Source organism: Sturnus vulgaris, chromosome 15 (genome assembly GCF_052056855.1).
Source record: "Sturnus vulgaris isolate bStuVul1 chromosome 15, bStuVul1.hap1, whole genome shotgun sequence".
Taxonomy (NCBI): domain Eukaryota; kingdom Metazoa; phylum Chordata; class Aves; order Passeriformes; family Sturnidae; genus Sturnus; species Sturnus vulgaris.
The window spans coordinates 16670923-16685332 of record NC_142257.1 but is presented as its reverse complement, the minus strand read 5'-3'; the positions used below and the strand labels follow the sequence as shown (position 1 = coordinate 16685332).

General features: G+C 40.3%; 2 protein-coding genes across 3 annotated transcripts in view; one reads left to right on the top strand and one right to left on the bottom strand.

Moving 5' to 3' along the window:
* Nucleotides 1–14410, bottom strand: part of DOCK2 (dedicator of cytokinesis 2) — a 156640-nt gene that overhangs the window by 66971 nt on the left and 75259 nt on the right. The window lies entirely within an intron of this gene.
* INSYN2B (inhibitory synaptic factor family member 2B) overlaps nt 1–14410 on the top strand; it is a 28901-nt gene that overhangs the window by 6976 nt on the left and 7515 nt on the right. For both annotated transcript variants that reach the window (XM_088173842.1, XM_014887686.2), the window contains exon 2: nt 11935–14073. In XM_088173842.1, coding sequence (XP_088029968.1) covers nt 12698–14073 — 1376 coding nt within the window. In that variant the 5' untranslated portion in view covers nt 11935–12697. The remainder of the gene's footprint in view (nt 1–11934; nt 14074–14410) is intronic.

Sequence of the window (14410 nt, the reverse complement as noted above, 5' to 3'; positions counted from 1 at the left end):
AGTTTGCATTACCTGAGCAGCCTTGTAGTATCTTATTTTTATGATTAGTCACTGCAATACCGTGTGTGGGAGCATCAGTACATATCTAACAACACACACAGAGAAAAGGTGATGATTAGAACCATTACAGCCTACACCTCCACTGTATTTTCCATATTAGTGCTATTGGGTTTAATAGCAGCTTCAGGACTGTGCTACTGAACCTGTTCATAAAAGCTGCTTAGATCATGGTTGGTGATGTCATCTTGGTTCTGGTCCTCCCCTGAAATGCCACCAAAGGACCTGTGGGAAGCTGGAAATTTTCTCTTTTTACTTCCATAGAGGTGAGGGACAGAACAAGTGTTTGGTAGATGCTGTAGCATCACACAGTCAAAAGAATTTCCAAGATATTTGGAAAGATAGCTCATATCTTGACAACATCATTATGGTATGTTTTATAAACAAATTCTTCTCCCATATTAATTAACATAAAGCCATTGAGCTGAATGTTCCCTTACAGCTTCCCAGACCTGGATCTTGTGATCTATTGTGTGGTTCTTGGTCAAAGACTCTCTGAACTATGGCTACAACATTATAATATTAAGGCAAGAGTCTGGGAAGCTGGAGAGACTGGAATCAAATTTTCCATTTAGATTATTATCAGTTTTCAAGGCATGTTCATTAAGAAGAAAAAAAAAAAAAGTAACTTGTTCTGCTCAGTTTTTGTTTTAAAGGAAACTGCTAATATTTTATATCTTAAAACAAGATTTCCTAAACTGCAGAGCTCAGTGTTAGGAATCCAGTAATGGACAGTATTTTTTTCTGAAGTATGTCCTTTCAAAGAAAACTGTCTTTCTTATATGTAGGAAATATGAAAATAAAGCATTTAGTACTAGATCAAGGCCATTTGTCTTTTTTGAAATGGCACTGTAGTCACATAAGGTAAAAGTGCCTTTTATTTGATCTCATCTTAGTGCAAGGTCTCGATCTCCAAGACTGTTAAATACAACCAACATTAAAATATTTTAGTAATATTTAACAAATAATTACAAATCATTTATATATTTTATTTTTAAACAGTTACAACCAAACAAGAGAAGATCTAATACTGTTCATACGTGGATTCAGAACGAATAAGGCAGTAGAGAAGGAGGAAATTCGAAATACTGGAGCAGTCGTGGAGCTCCTTTACCCCTTCCAGATCATGACAGAAATCTGCCTGTGCTGCAATCACAGAGTTCTGGGACATTAGGTCGGGCTGAGCAGGTTGTGCAGCTCAAGGCACAGATGCTCTGGAAGAACAGAGCATTCAAGCATGAAAACAGGAAACCAGTAATGTGGTCCCAGGGATTTGGGGGAAGGCAGAAAAAGGAGCTGGCACTCTGCTGCACACCATCCAGGATTTCAGAGCAGCCTCTTTGGTGGCACAGGAACTGGGCAGTGTAAAAGTGCAGGGTGTGGGATGGGCTGGCAGAGTGGTTTGGGCTGTGGAAAAACCCAAATTTTGTCCTTGTTCAGATGATTCCCCTGCTGCTGGCTCCAGGTCCTGCATCAGTGGTGTCCCCACAGGATTGGGCACAGCAGAGTTTCCAGACAAGGGAAACAGGGAGAAGAGCCTGATGTGCAAACCTGGGATACCCCGGGGACATGCAAAGGGCATGAAAAGAAGCCTTGTTAGTCTGCTAAGAGAAATCTTAATTACTGCAGCAGAAACAGCTCTGAGAATGCTGTGATCTTCTGGAAGCTCTTCACAAAACAAGTGACATCAGCATTGCGAACATCTCTATCAATGTATGAAACTTTTTTTCTTTTTTTTTTTAAAGAGGAAACAATGTTCCCACTGAACTAGGTCGATTCCTGTTATACAAGGATACACATGCCCTCAGGCTGCCAGAGAGACATTCCTGCCTCATAACTCTTTTTCTGGACTTAGGGGAATAACAAAGCAATCTTGACAGATTACACATGGCAGCATTTCTGTGGGTTCTATCAATTTTGTTAAGGTGTTTAGCTGTTGGTTTGGGGTTTTTTGTTTGTTTTTTGTTTTTTTGGTTTTAAATTTACAAGACAAACCAACCAACCATTGAAAACCTGAAACACACACCTAATTTTATGCAGCTAACACATTATATGATAACCCTAACCCAAGCCTCTCCAACAGCTTCTGGGTTTTCTTGCTGGCTCAGCTTTGTGGCAAGGTACTCATTTGGTTTCTTGTTTAACTTTTTCTGGAAAACATTGGAAAATCTGGATGTCCAGTGATGTCTGAAGTGAGACACAGCCACACCTATGTGCTTCATGTTTTATTTACCTTCTTAATAACATAGGTTTAAATTGCAGTATTTTGTGTGAATCACACTGCTACTTACCCAAATTAAACCTGAAGCTATTCCCAAGGAGACCTTTTACATTGAAATTCTTTAAAATAAAAAACACTACAGTTTTCTGAAAATAACCTCATTGCAGGGCCATTAAAGCAATACAGTGTTCATATGGAATAATGAAGGAAGGAAGGAACTTCTATAAAATTGCTGGTATTTCACTAACAGGCCCTGGGAGATTATCCCAGGGACACAAAAAAGAAGAAAGGTCATCTTTGTTCCTGAGACAGGGCAGGCCATATTCCATATTATGTAACTACTTCAGAGATTGCTCTTTTCTTCTCCAACTAGAGATAATACAATCATGCAAAACACTCAATAACTTGGGCCATTCTGCATCCTTATGCTTAGAAGAGAATCAGAAAGTACAGGGAAAGTCAGTTTAAGGCAATATTCATCAGCTTATGCAATTAACTTACACATTACTTTCAAAGGACTTCACATATTTCAAGACATATGAGGAACTGAAGTTTCTATTAATTTGTGTAGAATGCTCCATGCCTTCTATCTCCTGCCTTCCTTGAAATTAATTGCCCTCACTTGTGGAAAAATAATTTGAGTATACAAAAATTTCTTGAAGATACTTATTTCTGTGTGGCCTTTTAGTTAGGCTTATTGCAGTGCCCAAATAGAACTTTTGGACTTCTTCAAACTGCCAGCCTCAGTAAAGACTGAATACCAAAAACCCCAGCCCTGAGTGACAAGCAGGTGTCACACAGCTCAGGACACTGCAGGTTTATTGGGTGTATCATCAATTATTAACTTCACTAACTATCTAAGTGTAACTTTGTAAGCTATAAATAAAATTTTAATTTATGCAAGGTGTAAAATCAGTTATAAGGTACCAATATTGAGAGATAGCTGAAATGGGAAAGGCAAGGAAACAAACAGGCTTTTGTTGCCATCACTGGGACATGAGCCTGTGCTGCCCAGAAAAGGTGTTCAGTTCTCCAGCAAGGTTCAGAGCCCTTGGAGTGTCCAGACAGGTTCATCTTCCCCTTAGTGACCATCAAAGGCCATCAGAGGGTCCCCTCCCTCCCTCTGTGGTGCCACCTTAAAAACTCAACAAGGTGAAGCATCACCCTTCCCAAGAGGAGAGTGAAATGTTTATCTACACTTTTGTGATTTATTTTTGTAAACCAAGATTGCACCTTTGCTCTTTGGACATGTTCCAGGACAGACCAGACACAAGATCCATGATTCCAAATGTGCCCAGCAGGACACAAATTTATCTATGTGATCCATCAGTGTGTTACCAGATCGCTCTCTCTCCATCTCTACACAAAATAAAGTGTCAGCATCTCACTTTTTCTGCCTTGGGATTGAATTCCCTTTCAAATATCATAAATATTATCTCACTACATGCACTATTTCCTCCTCCCCAGAGTTTCACAGAATTTCCTTCATCCTCTGTTTCTATGGGAGTTATGCTCTGTGCCCAAGACCCCCAGTACTGAATCTCAGCCCTTAACCTGGGGGCACTGTGGCTCCTCCAACAATGACCTCAAACTGCAGAGTCTCAATTTCTCTACATGGAGAATTTATAGATTTAAGAAATTACTTACATTAATATTTCTTGAATATTAAGAAATAACAAATATTATCAAGGTTAAGAGCTGAATATAGAGAAACAATTAGTGCCACGATTGATAGAAAAACTGTTAATTCATCCTTTTAGTTTTAATTTTTTTAACAGGTCACCTAAGCCCTTCAGTCGTTGGGGCATTTGAGTTACCTTTGTAACTCGGGCTGTTTCCAGCTTCAGGAGAACCTAAACAAGTTTTGGATAAAGAAGAAACACACATTTTCTTTTAAATACCAGGAGAAAAAGTTGCTTGGCATTTTTTTGAACGTTCCATATTCCAGCATTCCTCAGTACCTGTTAGCACTGAGACAATTTTAGCTCTCATTATCTGCCCCAAGCCAGCAGTAGCCACCAAAAAGTGGTAAAAATTAAAGACTATTATTTGAATAAAGTGTGGAGAACAAATTAGCCAGTTCTTTGTCTTACCCCAATGGGACAAGTTTTGACTCAGTTTTTATTCTATTGCTTTGAAGAAAAAACAGTATCTAGCCATAAACACTTTAATAATATAAAATAATGCTACACATGGGGAATAATGCTGTAACTTATAATGGGTGTCTCTGTCAAAGCATGAGCTGCAGAGAAACTTTCATTTTCCTGGTGCTCCTTACATGGGGATTGGTGCAAAGCTTGGAGAGCAATTGTAAGGCTACATTATTTTTCAGGCTATAAATAATTAAATGAAGTGGGCTTCTTTCAAATCCTCTCCTCACAAAAAGCAAGGCTTTTCAAAAGCAAGTTCTCTCTACCTTTAGAAAAGGCAGTCAGGCAATAATGATGCTACAATTCAAATATAAAGGCACTTCCCCTCCCAGCATAATAATAATCTGTGCACCTCACAAACAACTCTAAGCTGCAGACTGTTCAAATATACAGGGCAGAAGAAGTGTATAAATTGACAGAATAAAGTCACAGAGAATTATGGATAAGTTGGTGAAGCAGACTTAAAACACAACTCTTAAAACTGCCTTTACAATGTTCATAAAAGAGAATAAAGCTGCTGCCTTTCTCATGGATTTAAAGAGAAGTATTGCACACAGACCAGACACAAGTAAAACATTCCTGTCTTGTCTCTTGCCATGATTCTATTGCAACACGAAGCCATTAAGTTGTTAAATCATGATACCAAGAGTTGTGTTCCTGCCAAATACTTGTAAGCCTTATAAATATGAACTTTGAATTTCCTTAATGTCTTCACTATTGATGATATGAACCACAACTAAAATTTGCAACGGCAAAGTCAGAAGAAGAGAACAAACATGCAAAGATTTATCATGCAATTCTCCTCTATTTAAATGTAACTCCTCCAAATACATGTGACTGAACTCTCCAACATCAGCAGGCTGGTGTATTTTAATATAAAATTACTTATAGCAGAGACTCAAATGAGGTTTCTCTCTTGCTCTACTCCTCACTAATCTCCCTCCAGAATGGATAATTCTGCCTCCTGACAGGTTGAGGATAGAATGAAACAGAACTCACACAAGAACTTGAACCACCAACCTTCCTGCCAATCTTACCTCAGCTCCATTTTGCAAACATTTAAAGAGGAGATGTGTCCAGGCATCAGGCTCAGTGAGCAGAGTACACTGCAGAGGGGTGAAGCCTGGAAAAGCTTCCTCTGACTCTGCAAACAGCCGTGGTCACACCTGATCAGAGATTTCCTCCCCAGCCTCCATTTCTCCTCCACCTGTAGCTTTTTGTGCCAGAATTTGGGAGCCTGTGGAAGTGCCAGTCTCTGCAGACACCCTGCCAAAGCCAATAAGCACAATTCCAGTCTCTCCTGCACTTAGTGTCAGCCACTTGCTGCTGACCCAGTCTGAGCTGCCATAATTCAATTCCCCCACCCCAAACACGTTTTTCAAACCCAGCATCCAGCAAGAGGCACAGCCAGGTGCGTTCAGCTGAGTGCACAAAATACATCTCTGGAGGATGAAATATCCAGTTAATCACATTCCTGATGTCACCCACTGATCTGGAGGAACACAGGTAAAAACGCCTCAGGATGCAGTTTTAAATTCCAGCCCTGTTACCACGATGAGAGCTGGCACAATATTCCCAGCCAGGTTCCAGGAGTTAGGGAACAGAAGCCATGGGATAATGTATTTCAGAGGGAGCTTGGCATGGCTTCTGCTGTCACTGCTTCCCCAAATACCCAGGTTTGTGACAAGAGTGAGAGTAACAGTTGACTCCTTACATTTACTGAAACTCCCACATACTGAAGTGGCAAAAAAAAAAAGTTCTGGAGATCCTAAAGAATCCTAACTGAACACGCAGTGCTTACAAGGCATTCCACACAGCTGCAGCACAGCACACTGTCAAATACTTTTGGATGCAGCTTTGCCATGTCATTCTTGATCTGAAAGTGATAAATGTATTGGAAAAAAAAAACCCAGAAACAAACTGAAAGCTAAGGGGCTGCAGCAAGTACACTCAGAACTTCTTTTTTAGAATTAAATAAATACTGTAATGATGCAAACAACTCCTGTGCTGAAGTCACAGACTTTAAAACCACTTTATGCTGGTTTTAAATGGTTTTTCTTGTAGCAGTGTCTCACCAGGAGAAAGGTGCTGGGCAGTGGCAACCTGTCACACAGGAGCCATGAAAACACAGCTTTTCAGTTTGCTACTTGGGAAAAAACAGTAAGTTTTGCTGTTTTAACAGGCACAGTCAATATAATTGACAACCAAAGAGAAAGTTCATAAGGTCATTTCATTAACTAATCTGTCTCTAAGTGCTGAGGCCTGCAGAGCAGCACAAGGTGCAAACCTGCCAGTGCACAGCTTACCTACAGATCTGTTAACACAGCTCTGTTAACATTTGATTGAGCCTGAATATAAACCTAAAATAATGTAAAGTGTAAAATGTGTGCACACTTTGATCCAAACATCAAGTACTTAGCAATATTTTTTCAAGTGATAAGATTTATACAGGGAAGAACACAGAAATGTTGTGCTGTGAACCAGCTAGCTGGACCCTTTCCAGCTCACCAGCCTGTCACATTGGATAACTTCCCTCTCCCTGTAGGCATTCAAGCCTCTCTTCAAGAGAAATTTCTCAGTTTTAAGTACACTCATTTTGCAAACTAACACTGAAAAAAATCCAACTTGTGTCTGTATATAAATATGTGACTGAAATGCTTCCCTCTGAAGTGAATCAGGAGTTGTCTTACCTCCTGACACTAAACCTTGCATGAACAATTTCCAGCATATGCTCCAGAAGAAATACTGAGATAAAAATGTTTTCTAATCCATGAGGACTTTTTTCTTTTCTGACAGAGCAAATGGAATCTATCACCTTTTCAAAGGAAAAGAACTTTCACTTTTATTAAAGTCGAATAAAGGAATTTCAGCTACCATTGTTCTGAAAGTTATTTCAGAAATAAGATCATCATGGTTTTATCTCTTAGTGCATCTTCAGCACTTCATGTGGAATGGCATTGCATCATCTCAGGCAAATTATAGGCAAACCACACTCAATTTCCATCCCTAAAACTTGCTTAGCTAAGTCCATTTTCTGCTGCAGTAAATATCACAGCATCTTCTCTACCCAGTCTCACCAACCTGAAGTAATTTTCAGATCTTGCTGTACCCAGTCTCACCAACCTGAAGTAATTTTCAGATCTTGCTGTAAAATTAATCTGAGACAAAATCCTGTAATCTCTTCCATCACTGAAATGTTCCCTTTCTGAGGACAGAAGTTTCCATCCTACCCTGTATTCCTTATCTCTGTTAGATCCTCTTCTCCAGTCACCTTCATCCCACCTGGAAATGGCTTACAAAACCCACCAGCAGGATTTGTAAAAAAGTTCTTGTCTTCTTCAGTCCTTTTTGCTCAGTCAAAGTTCCTTCAGCATTAGCAAGCCCCTGCTGCAGGGGAAAACTGAGCACATGCAGGAACATCCAGAGAACTCCTCTGTGGCCATGCACACCAACAAACATTCTGTGTACTGCCCAATTAGAGTAAGAAATAGAAGAATATTACACTAGACAAGCTGTGCACTGGAAAAAAAAACTGGTACAAAACTCTATTCCACAAATTACTCCATCTCTTATGATAAACACATTTACTTTCATAAATAGCTTTGTGCTTTGTTCTGTGGGACCCAAAGCAATAAGACTCCTTGTTGTGATCAACAACAGGCCCCTGGACACAGAGGCCATTTAAAAATCTCTCTCAGCAGTTTCATCTTTCCTGTTCCCTGCCAGCTTTTCCTGTGTATCACAACAAGCTGCAAATTTGCACTTCTGGGGGACTGTTTCTACTTTATAGGCTCTGCATCTGTCACCCATTTTCATCTGAAAATATTCCCTTCAGAGGCCTCCCTGCATGCAGCTCCTCTGGAACTCTGAGCACATTTCCATCCATTTCCCTCTGCAAGAAAGGAGGACAGGAAAAAGAGGTAATTTTCAGCATCATCCAATTCCAATGGTTTCAAATCCATCTCTAGCTCTCTGTGCTAGCTGGTGATGTGTGTTTCACTGCAGTCTCCAGGGACTTCAGAAGCATATCTAAACTTATCCTCAACATCTCTCATTATTTTGAGGAAAAAACCCCAACATGACTTTTATGCAAAGAAGAGCTATGACTAAATTAAGCAGCTTGGCCAACAGCTCTTGCTGAAGTTTCTGATGGAGACAGAAATCGAAGTGGAAGAAAAGCAACGTCCAAACCAACGCACTTGAAGCCGTAATTTGGGCTTGTTAACTGAAAAAGGTGCATTTCAGATATTATTTTTTTGTTTTGAAGAATGAAGCTGCAGGGAAGGAGAGCTCTGCAGAGGCCAGGCTGTTTGCAGCCACTGACAGCACACAGCTCACAACAGCCCCCACATGCAGCCTCTGATCCCAGCAAGAGTTCAGGAACCTTGGAAAGATTTGCAACATGAAGGGAAAGTGAGAGTCACAGAAATTTCTTAGAACCTGAGAATCTCCCACCTAGGAACCAGCATATTATCAATCACAAACCATAATTAAATACAGCAAGCTGCCTCTCTAAACTGAAAATGTCCATCTAGATGTGCATCATAGAAAATCTGTATTCTACAGGACAAACCACAAATCAGACATGACAGAAAACTGCTGGGTCTGAATACATTATCTTACAGTTATTACAGCTGTCAGCTACCACAGAATCAGAACAGTTTATGTTGGATGGGACCTTAAAAATCACCTTGTTCCAACTCACTGCCATAGAGTGAACTGGGAAATTTAAAGCGTGGATGCTCAAAAGTGGAAGGCAAATTACATTAATCATCTTCCTGTTGAAAGCCCCCACAAACTTTTATCTAGTTCCTTTGTTTATCAAAAAGGTTCTCTCCAAACATTTAATTTCAAGAAATATTGTTCTTAAAACATGCATAAGGGGAAAAAAGAGCTAAAATACATGACAGACTTCTACTATAAGAAAAACATTTATTTTTTGAACAAATTTTGTCAAATGAAAAGTTAAGGTGCCTAACTGCAGCTGAAAGGGTTTGAAAAGCATGTGAAATAAGTAAATTTTGCCATAAAACTGCAGAAAAACCCCAGAACCACGACTCTCACACATCTGCACTCTTCCAAGATCCCCACTGTCTGTTGCTGCACGTTTTTTCACTCCATGGAATTCCCTGTAACCTCCATTTATCCTCACCATCTGCATTTCTCTACCCACAGCTTCAGCCATTAAACTGAAATATGAACCAAAAAATACGTTTGACTCTGTTGAAGAAAATTGGGAAGGCAGAGGCAGAAAAGGGGAAAGAAAAATTATATTAAAAATATCTATGTCTTGTTGTCAAATTTCCTCTGCCTGGCAGTCTAAGCTGTGTGTGCATTTCTAAGAACTCAAACCCACAATCCCCAGAGTGGAAAAGCAGCTCTGTTGCTGTTTGAGGGGACAGGTTTGCACCTGAGTGTTTTCTAGGGGGTTCACCTGTTACACCCTGGGATACAATTTCAGTGGAGCAAGGATAAGTTTACACTGAAGAGTAACTACCACCACCAAGAACTGTGTGTGCAAAGCACACAGAGACCTTTAAAATCAACATTTTCTTTAACAGCATCAGCCAAGCCAAAAAGAAAAAAAAAAAAGCAGATTCACATACTCAAAACATTGGAAAGAGGAGCATGAAATGTGAAATTATTGAAAAAAAACATGAACCTCACGGGGCTCTTATCCAAAGGGGATGGAGGGAGTGGAACAGGGAGCAGAGCAGCCAAGGCACAAAGCAGTGCCTGGGACATGGGGACACAGGGAAGGGATGGGCAGGGAGAGGCTGCAGAGCTGGGTGGGAGCTCATGGAGCCATGGAACAGCAAACCCCAGCAAATTTCCTCTACTGAAACTCTTACTACAAGACATTCATTTAAAACTGACTTAATCTTTTCTTTATGAGTGAAATAAGTTAAATTAACAAATTGAAAGCGTTTCTATGAAATGGATCCTTAAGATTTTTCCTACTTCAGTCAATGCCAAATAATGAGGCAAACAAGAACTTTAAATTGCTGTGTCAGGAAAGAATGAAGAATTAGATGCTGGGCAAAGGAAAATGGTATTTAAACTTAGTAATTGGCAACGTTGCACTGATTTGTTAACTCAAGAACAGACACCTATGACTCATTGAAATTCACCAGTCTGGGTTTTCAGTCCAAATATTTGAACATTCCTAGCTATATATTTCTTTTTTTTTCAGCTTGATTTAATATAAACAACAGCACCAAAATGTTCATTACAATTCATGGTAAACCCAGATTATTGGATGACAAGATACCTAAAAATCAACAGAGTTAAAATAGCAATTTTCAAATTAAGAATGCAGGAATGTAACTCAAATGCCTCTACAGCCAAAGGAGAGAGCTCTCATAAAACCCTTAAGGGCTTTTTACTTTTATTTAAGACACAAAGGATTAGCTTTCTAAAGCTTCTTTCGGAATTTAATTGGCCAAGTATAACTTTTAAAGTAGTCCATCTGCCTGGAGCACAGCAGCTGTGGTGGGGAGAATGCTGCTGCAATATTTGGATAAATTCTCAAACAAAACCGTAAAATGTGTCTGGTAATTAGTGGGTGATGTGAGAACTCAGAAGTTGGCACTGGAATGTTGTTTGCAGAAACGGCTGGACTTTATTTACTGTGATTCTTGTTTCCAGTGCACAATCAGCACAGAGATTTCCATAACTTCATGCACATCACAAAAGTAAAATTTGGTATTAATGCACATATTTATTTCTTCACTATCTTACGTGACATTTCTCTCTGCAGTGAAATAACCCGACACTAATTTTCTTCTAAAACTTTATAACAGAGCAATATCACATTACTTTGCTTAAATTATATTGCAGTGCCTAAATGTTACATGATGCAACATAACAGTTTGCTATATTCTGTAACGAGATCTTTCCCACTGCACCCATCTCCTCAATTCTTGTAAATTAAATATGGTAAAATCTGTGCAATGCTTAAATAAAAGGTTCTGAGCTAATGGAAGCAGTAAGGCTAATGAAATGACCAGTGAATTAACAGGGAACAGCATTAATAGTAAATTACACTGTGCTGGGAATTTAGCTGCAATCTTGTACTCAAATCTGAACACTCGAAAATTAACATCTTTAAAAAGAAAAAATAAATCAGAGATTTGTTCAAACCTCAACTTGCCTCCAAGTTAAGAACTCACATTTGTATTGTTCAGTTTTGGATATTTCATCCATAACAGGATTTAATGGCCATTTTCAAATCTGACTGCTTAAGATCTGCATTTGGGACCAGGTTTATAATATTTTGTATCTGCTGCATATAAATACATATAAGCATTTTTTTGAGCATTGTATTTCATATTAAAACAACTTAAGCCGCTTCAAAATTCTAGAACATTTTTCAGTTTTCTGTACAAGTATCTCATTGCCAAAGTTACAGAAGCAGTGCTGGTGGAAAGTTCCTAGGGGACAGCAGAAGAAAATCACACTGTTTGCCAGTTTGCTCAGCCACAACTGTTGTCTTTTTATTTTCAGGAAACGATTTCTGCTATTCTGCTTTTTCTGGTTATCCAGCCTGGACCTCTGTCCCGTTTACAGAACTGAGACAACCCCTTGGGTATGATCTGCCTTGTGTTTGCCAGAACTGCAGTGACAACCACACCCCAATAACTCTTCTCACCGAACCCCACTGGATGCTTTATTTTACCCTGGTCATAAGTGGTGACATTGTCCTTACCTGTTTGGGAAGATCAGTTTCAATTGGACATTAAAAAGATGGCTGAGGAAGAAAAACTATCCCTAAAGGAAGCAATTCAGTTCGGTATTAATGGATATATTCCATCAGTACAACTATGCATCAGAAATGAAAGTGCCCCCACAAGTTACTATGCTTGTTTAGACAACATGCAAATAAAACAGATGTGACTGGTCCACCAGAAAAAAGAAGCTGGATCCCTAATGGAGAGCTGCTGTCAAATGAGAGCCACCAGGAAAGCCATAGACTAAACCTTACCTTGAAATTACTTAACTGAAACAGCCTGCTGCAATTTTGTAATACAAAGACCATGTCAGCTGCAGGTAAAAGGATTTCTGCATTCCCAAGCTACAAGAAACCGTTCCTTAAATTTTATATTTAATTTATCTCAGTTTTTGGTCTAATCAGCAATTAAATTCGAAAGAGGATCCCTAAAGAGAACATGCCAGTTGAAAATACACACAATAACAAGGAGAAGAATGATAAGCTCCAGGAGTAAGGCGTTAATTTGTATGGTAGGAACGATATTAATAAACAGGTCCAATGTCAAATGAAATGGGTCGCAAAGAAACACGTTACCTGCAGACTTTAAACTGTGATTCAATGGCCCAGCAAACCATGAAAATGCGACCAGTGCTGCTGAAGAGGAACAGCCTGGACTCGGCGGATTTTGTGAGACCCCCCCAGCACCGCAGGACCAAATCCCAGCAGGTGAGGTTCAAGGAGGATGGTGTCAGCACCAAGGCGGAGCTGGGAGCTCATCCTGCCCCAGACACAGCACTCACAGCTGCAAAAACACAGCTCTTTAGGGATCACAGCTTTCTGCTAACTCAGTCCCCGACTTTTCCAAGGGCTCAGAAGGGGCTTCGGAATATTGCCATACAAACTTCTCCCAGCCTCAGGAAACACTTCCCCGTTTTTAAAAGGAAAAGGCTGACAGTGAGCAAATCACTGACAGAAATGCCAGCGGAGCCTGCAAACTCTATCCAGGTAAATGGCAGCCTCTGTGAACCAGACATTCTGTCCTCAGAGCTCTGCTACTTGAGGATAAGTCATCACTTGGAGGATGGGTGCAGGAATAGCGAGGTGGGCTTGGGGCAGAGGTCATCAAAAGCACAAAGCAATGGGCCGAGGTACTCGGATGAGTTCTCAGTGTCAGACAAGACAACTGCATCCACACAGGTGCCTGAATACATTCATGTGAGTTCCCCACAAGACAGAAACGTTCCCCCGGATGCACCAGACACAGCCACAGTCTCGAGTAATTCACTGCATTCTTCTGCCGTCATCAACAGCAACGAAAGTCATGAAAACAGCACACTGTCATCTGATTCTGACAGAGCAGAGCCTTGCCTAAGCAATTCTGTGAGCTGCAGTGAATGTAACCCCCACTCTGCTGCTGGTGAAGTGGAGAAAAGCAATTCTGAGCTGCCCGGAGCCAGTAAAGATGCCAGCAGTAAGGAAACTACTCCACTGTCACCCCCATCAAATCCCAGCTCATCTCCCTGTTTCCTCAGAGACTGTCACCAGGCAGGAGAGCACAAGCCAGATTCCAGCTGTGTGACATTACCAAGTGATGACTTCCCAACAGTGTCACCCACCAGCAGCAACGCATCCAAACCCTGTCTGTCATCTAACACTGAAATCGAGAAAAATTCCACCCAGTCAGATGTTTCCCAGTGTAACAGCTGCTTAGAAGGATTTCACAGAAAGTCTCATCTGCCAAGGAATGAAATGAACCCGCAAAGCAACAAAGAGATTAACGAAATAAATCAAATTCACTTGGAACATGGCGAACTCTGTGCCCTACAAGGCAGGCTGCAGTCTGTAGAGGAATCCTTGCAGTCGAACCAGGAGAAGATTAAAGTCCTTTTGAATGTAATCCAAGACCTGGAAAAATCCAGAGCCCTCAGTGAAGGGTATGGTTCATTTTTAATATTAGTAATTCATCAGAAGTGTAAAGTAGATGCTAGCATTCTTTTAACCTTTGCTACTGGAAAACGCAGCTCTTCTGATACTTAAAGATGAGTTTGCAGAAATGCCTTTTTGTGGTATTTAGGTCTCAGCAGAGAAGCAAGTCCCTTCATAGCTTGGCTTTAGCTGACACTGCCTTTATAAAATCCAGTGCAAGACCCAGCTTAACAACTCCCTTTTGTACTTAGATTTAAGGTGAAAGTGTGGCAAGGTCAGATACACACAGAGTGCCAGACTGAGAACCAGGGACAGAGCATGTAAAGGCTGCCGGCAAGAACTCAC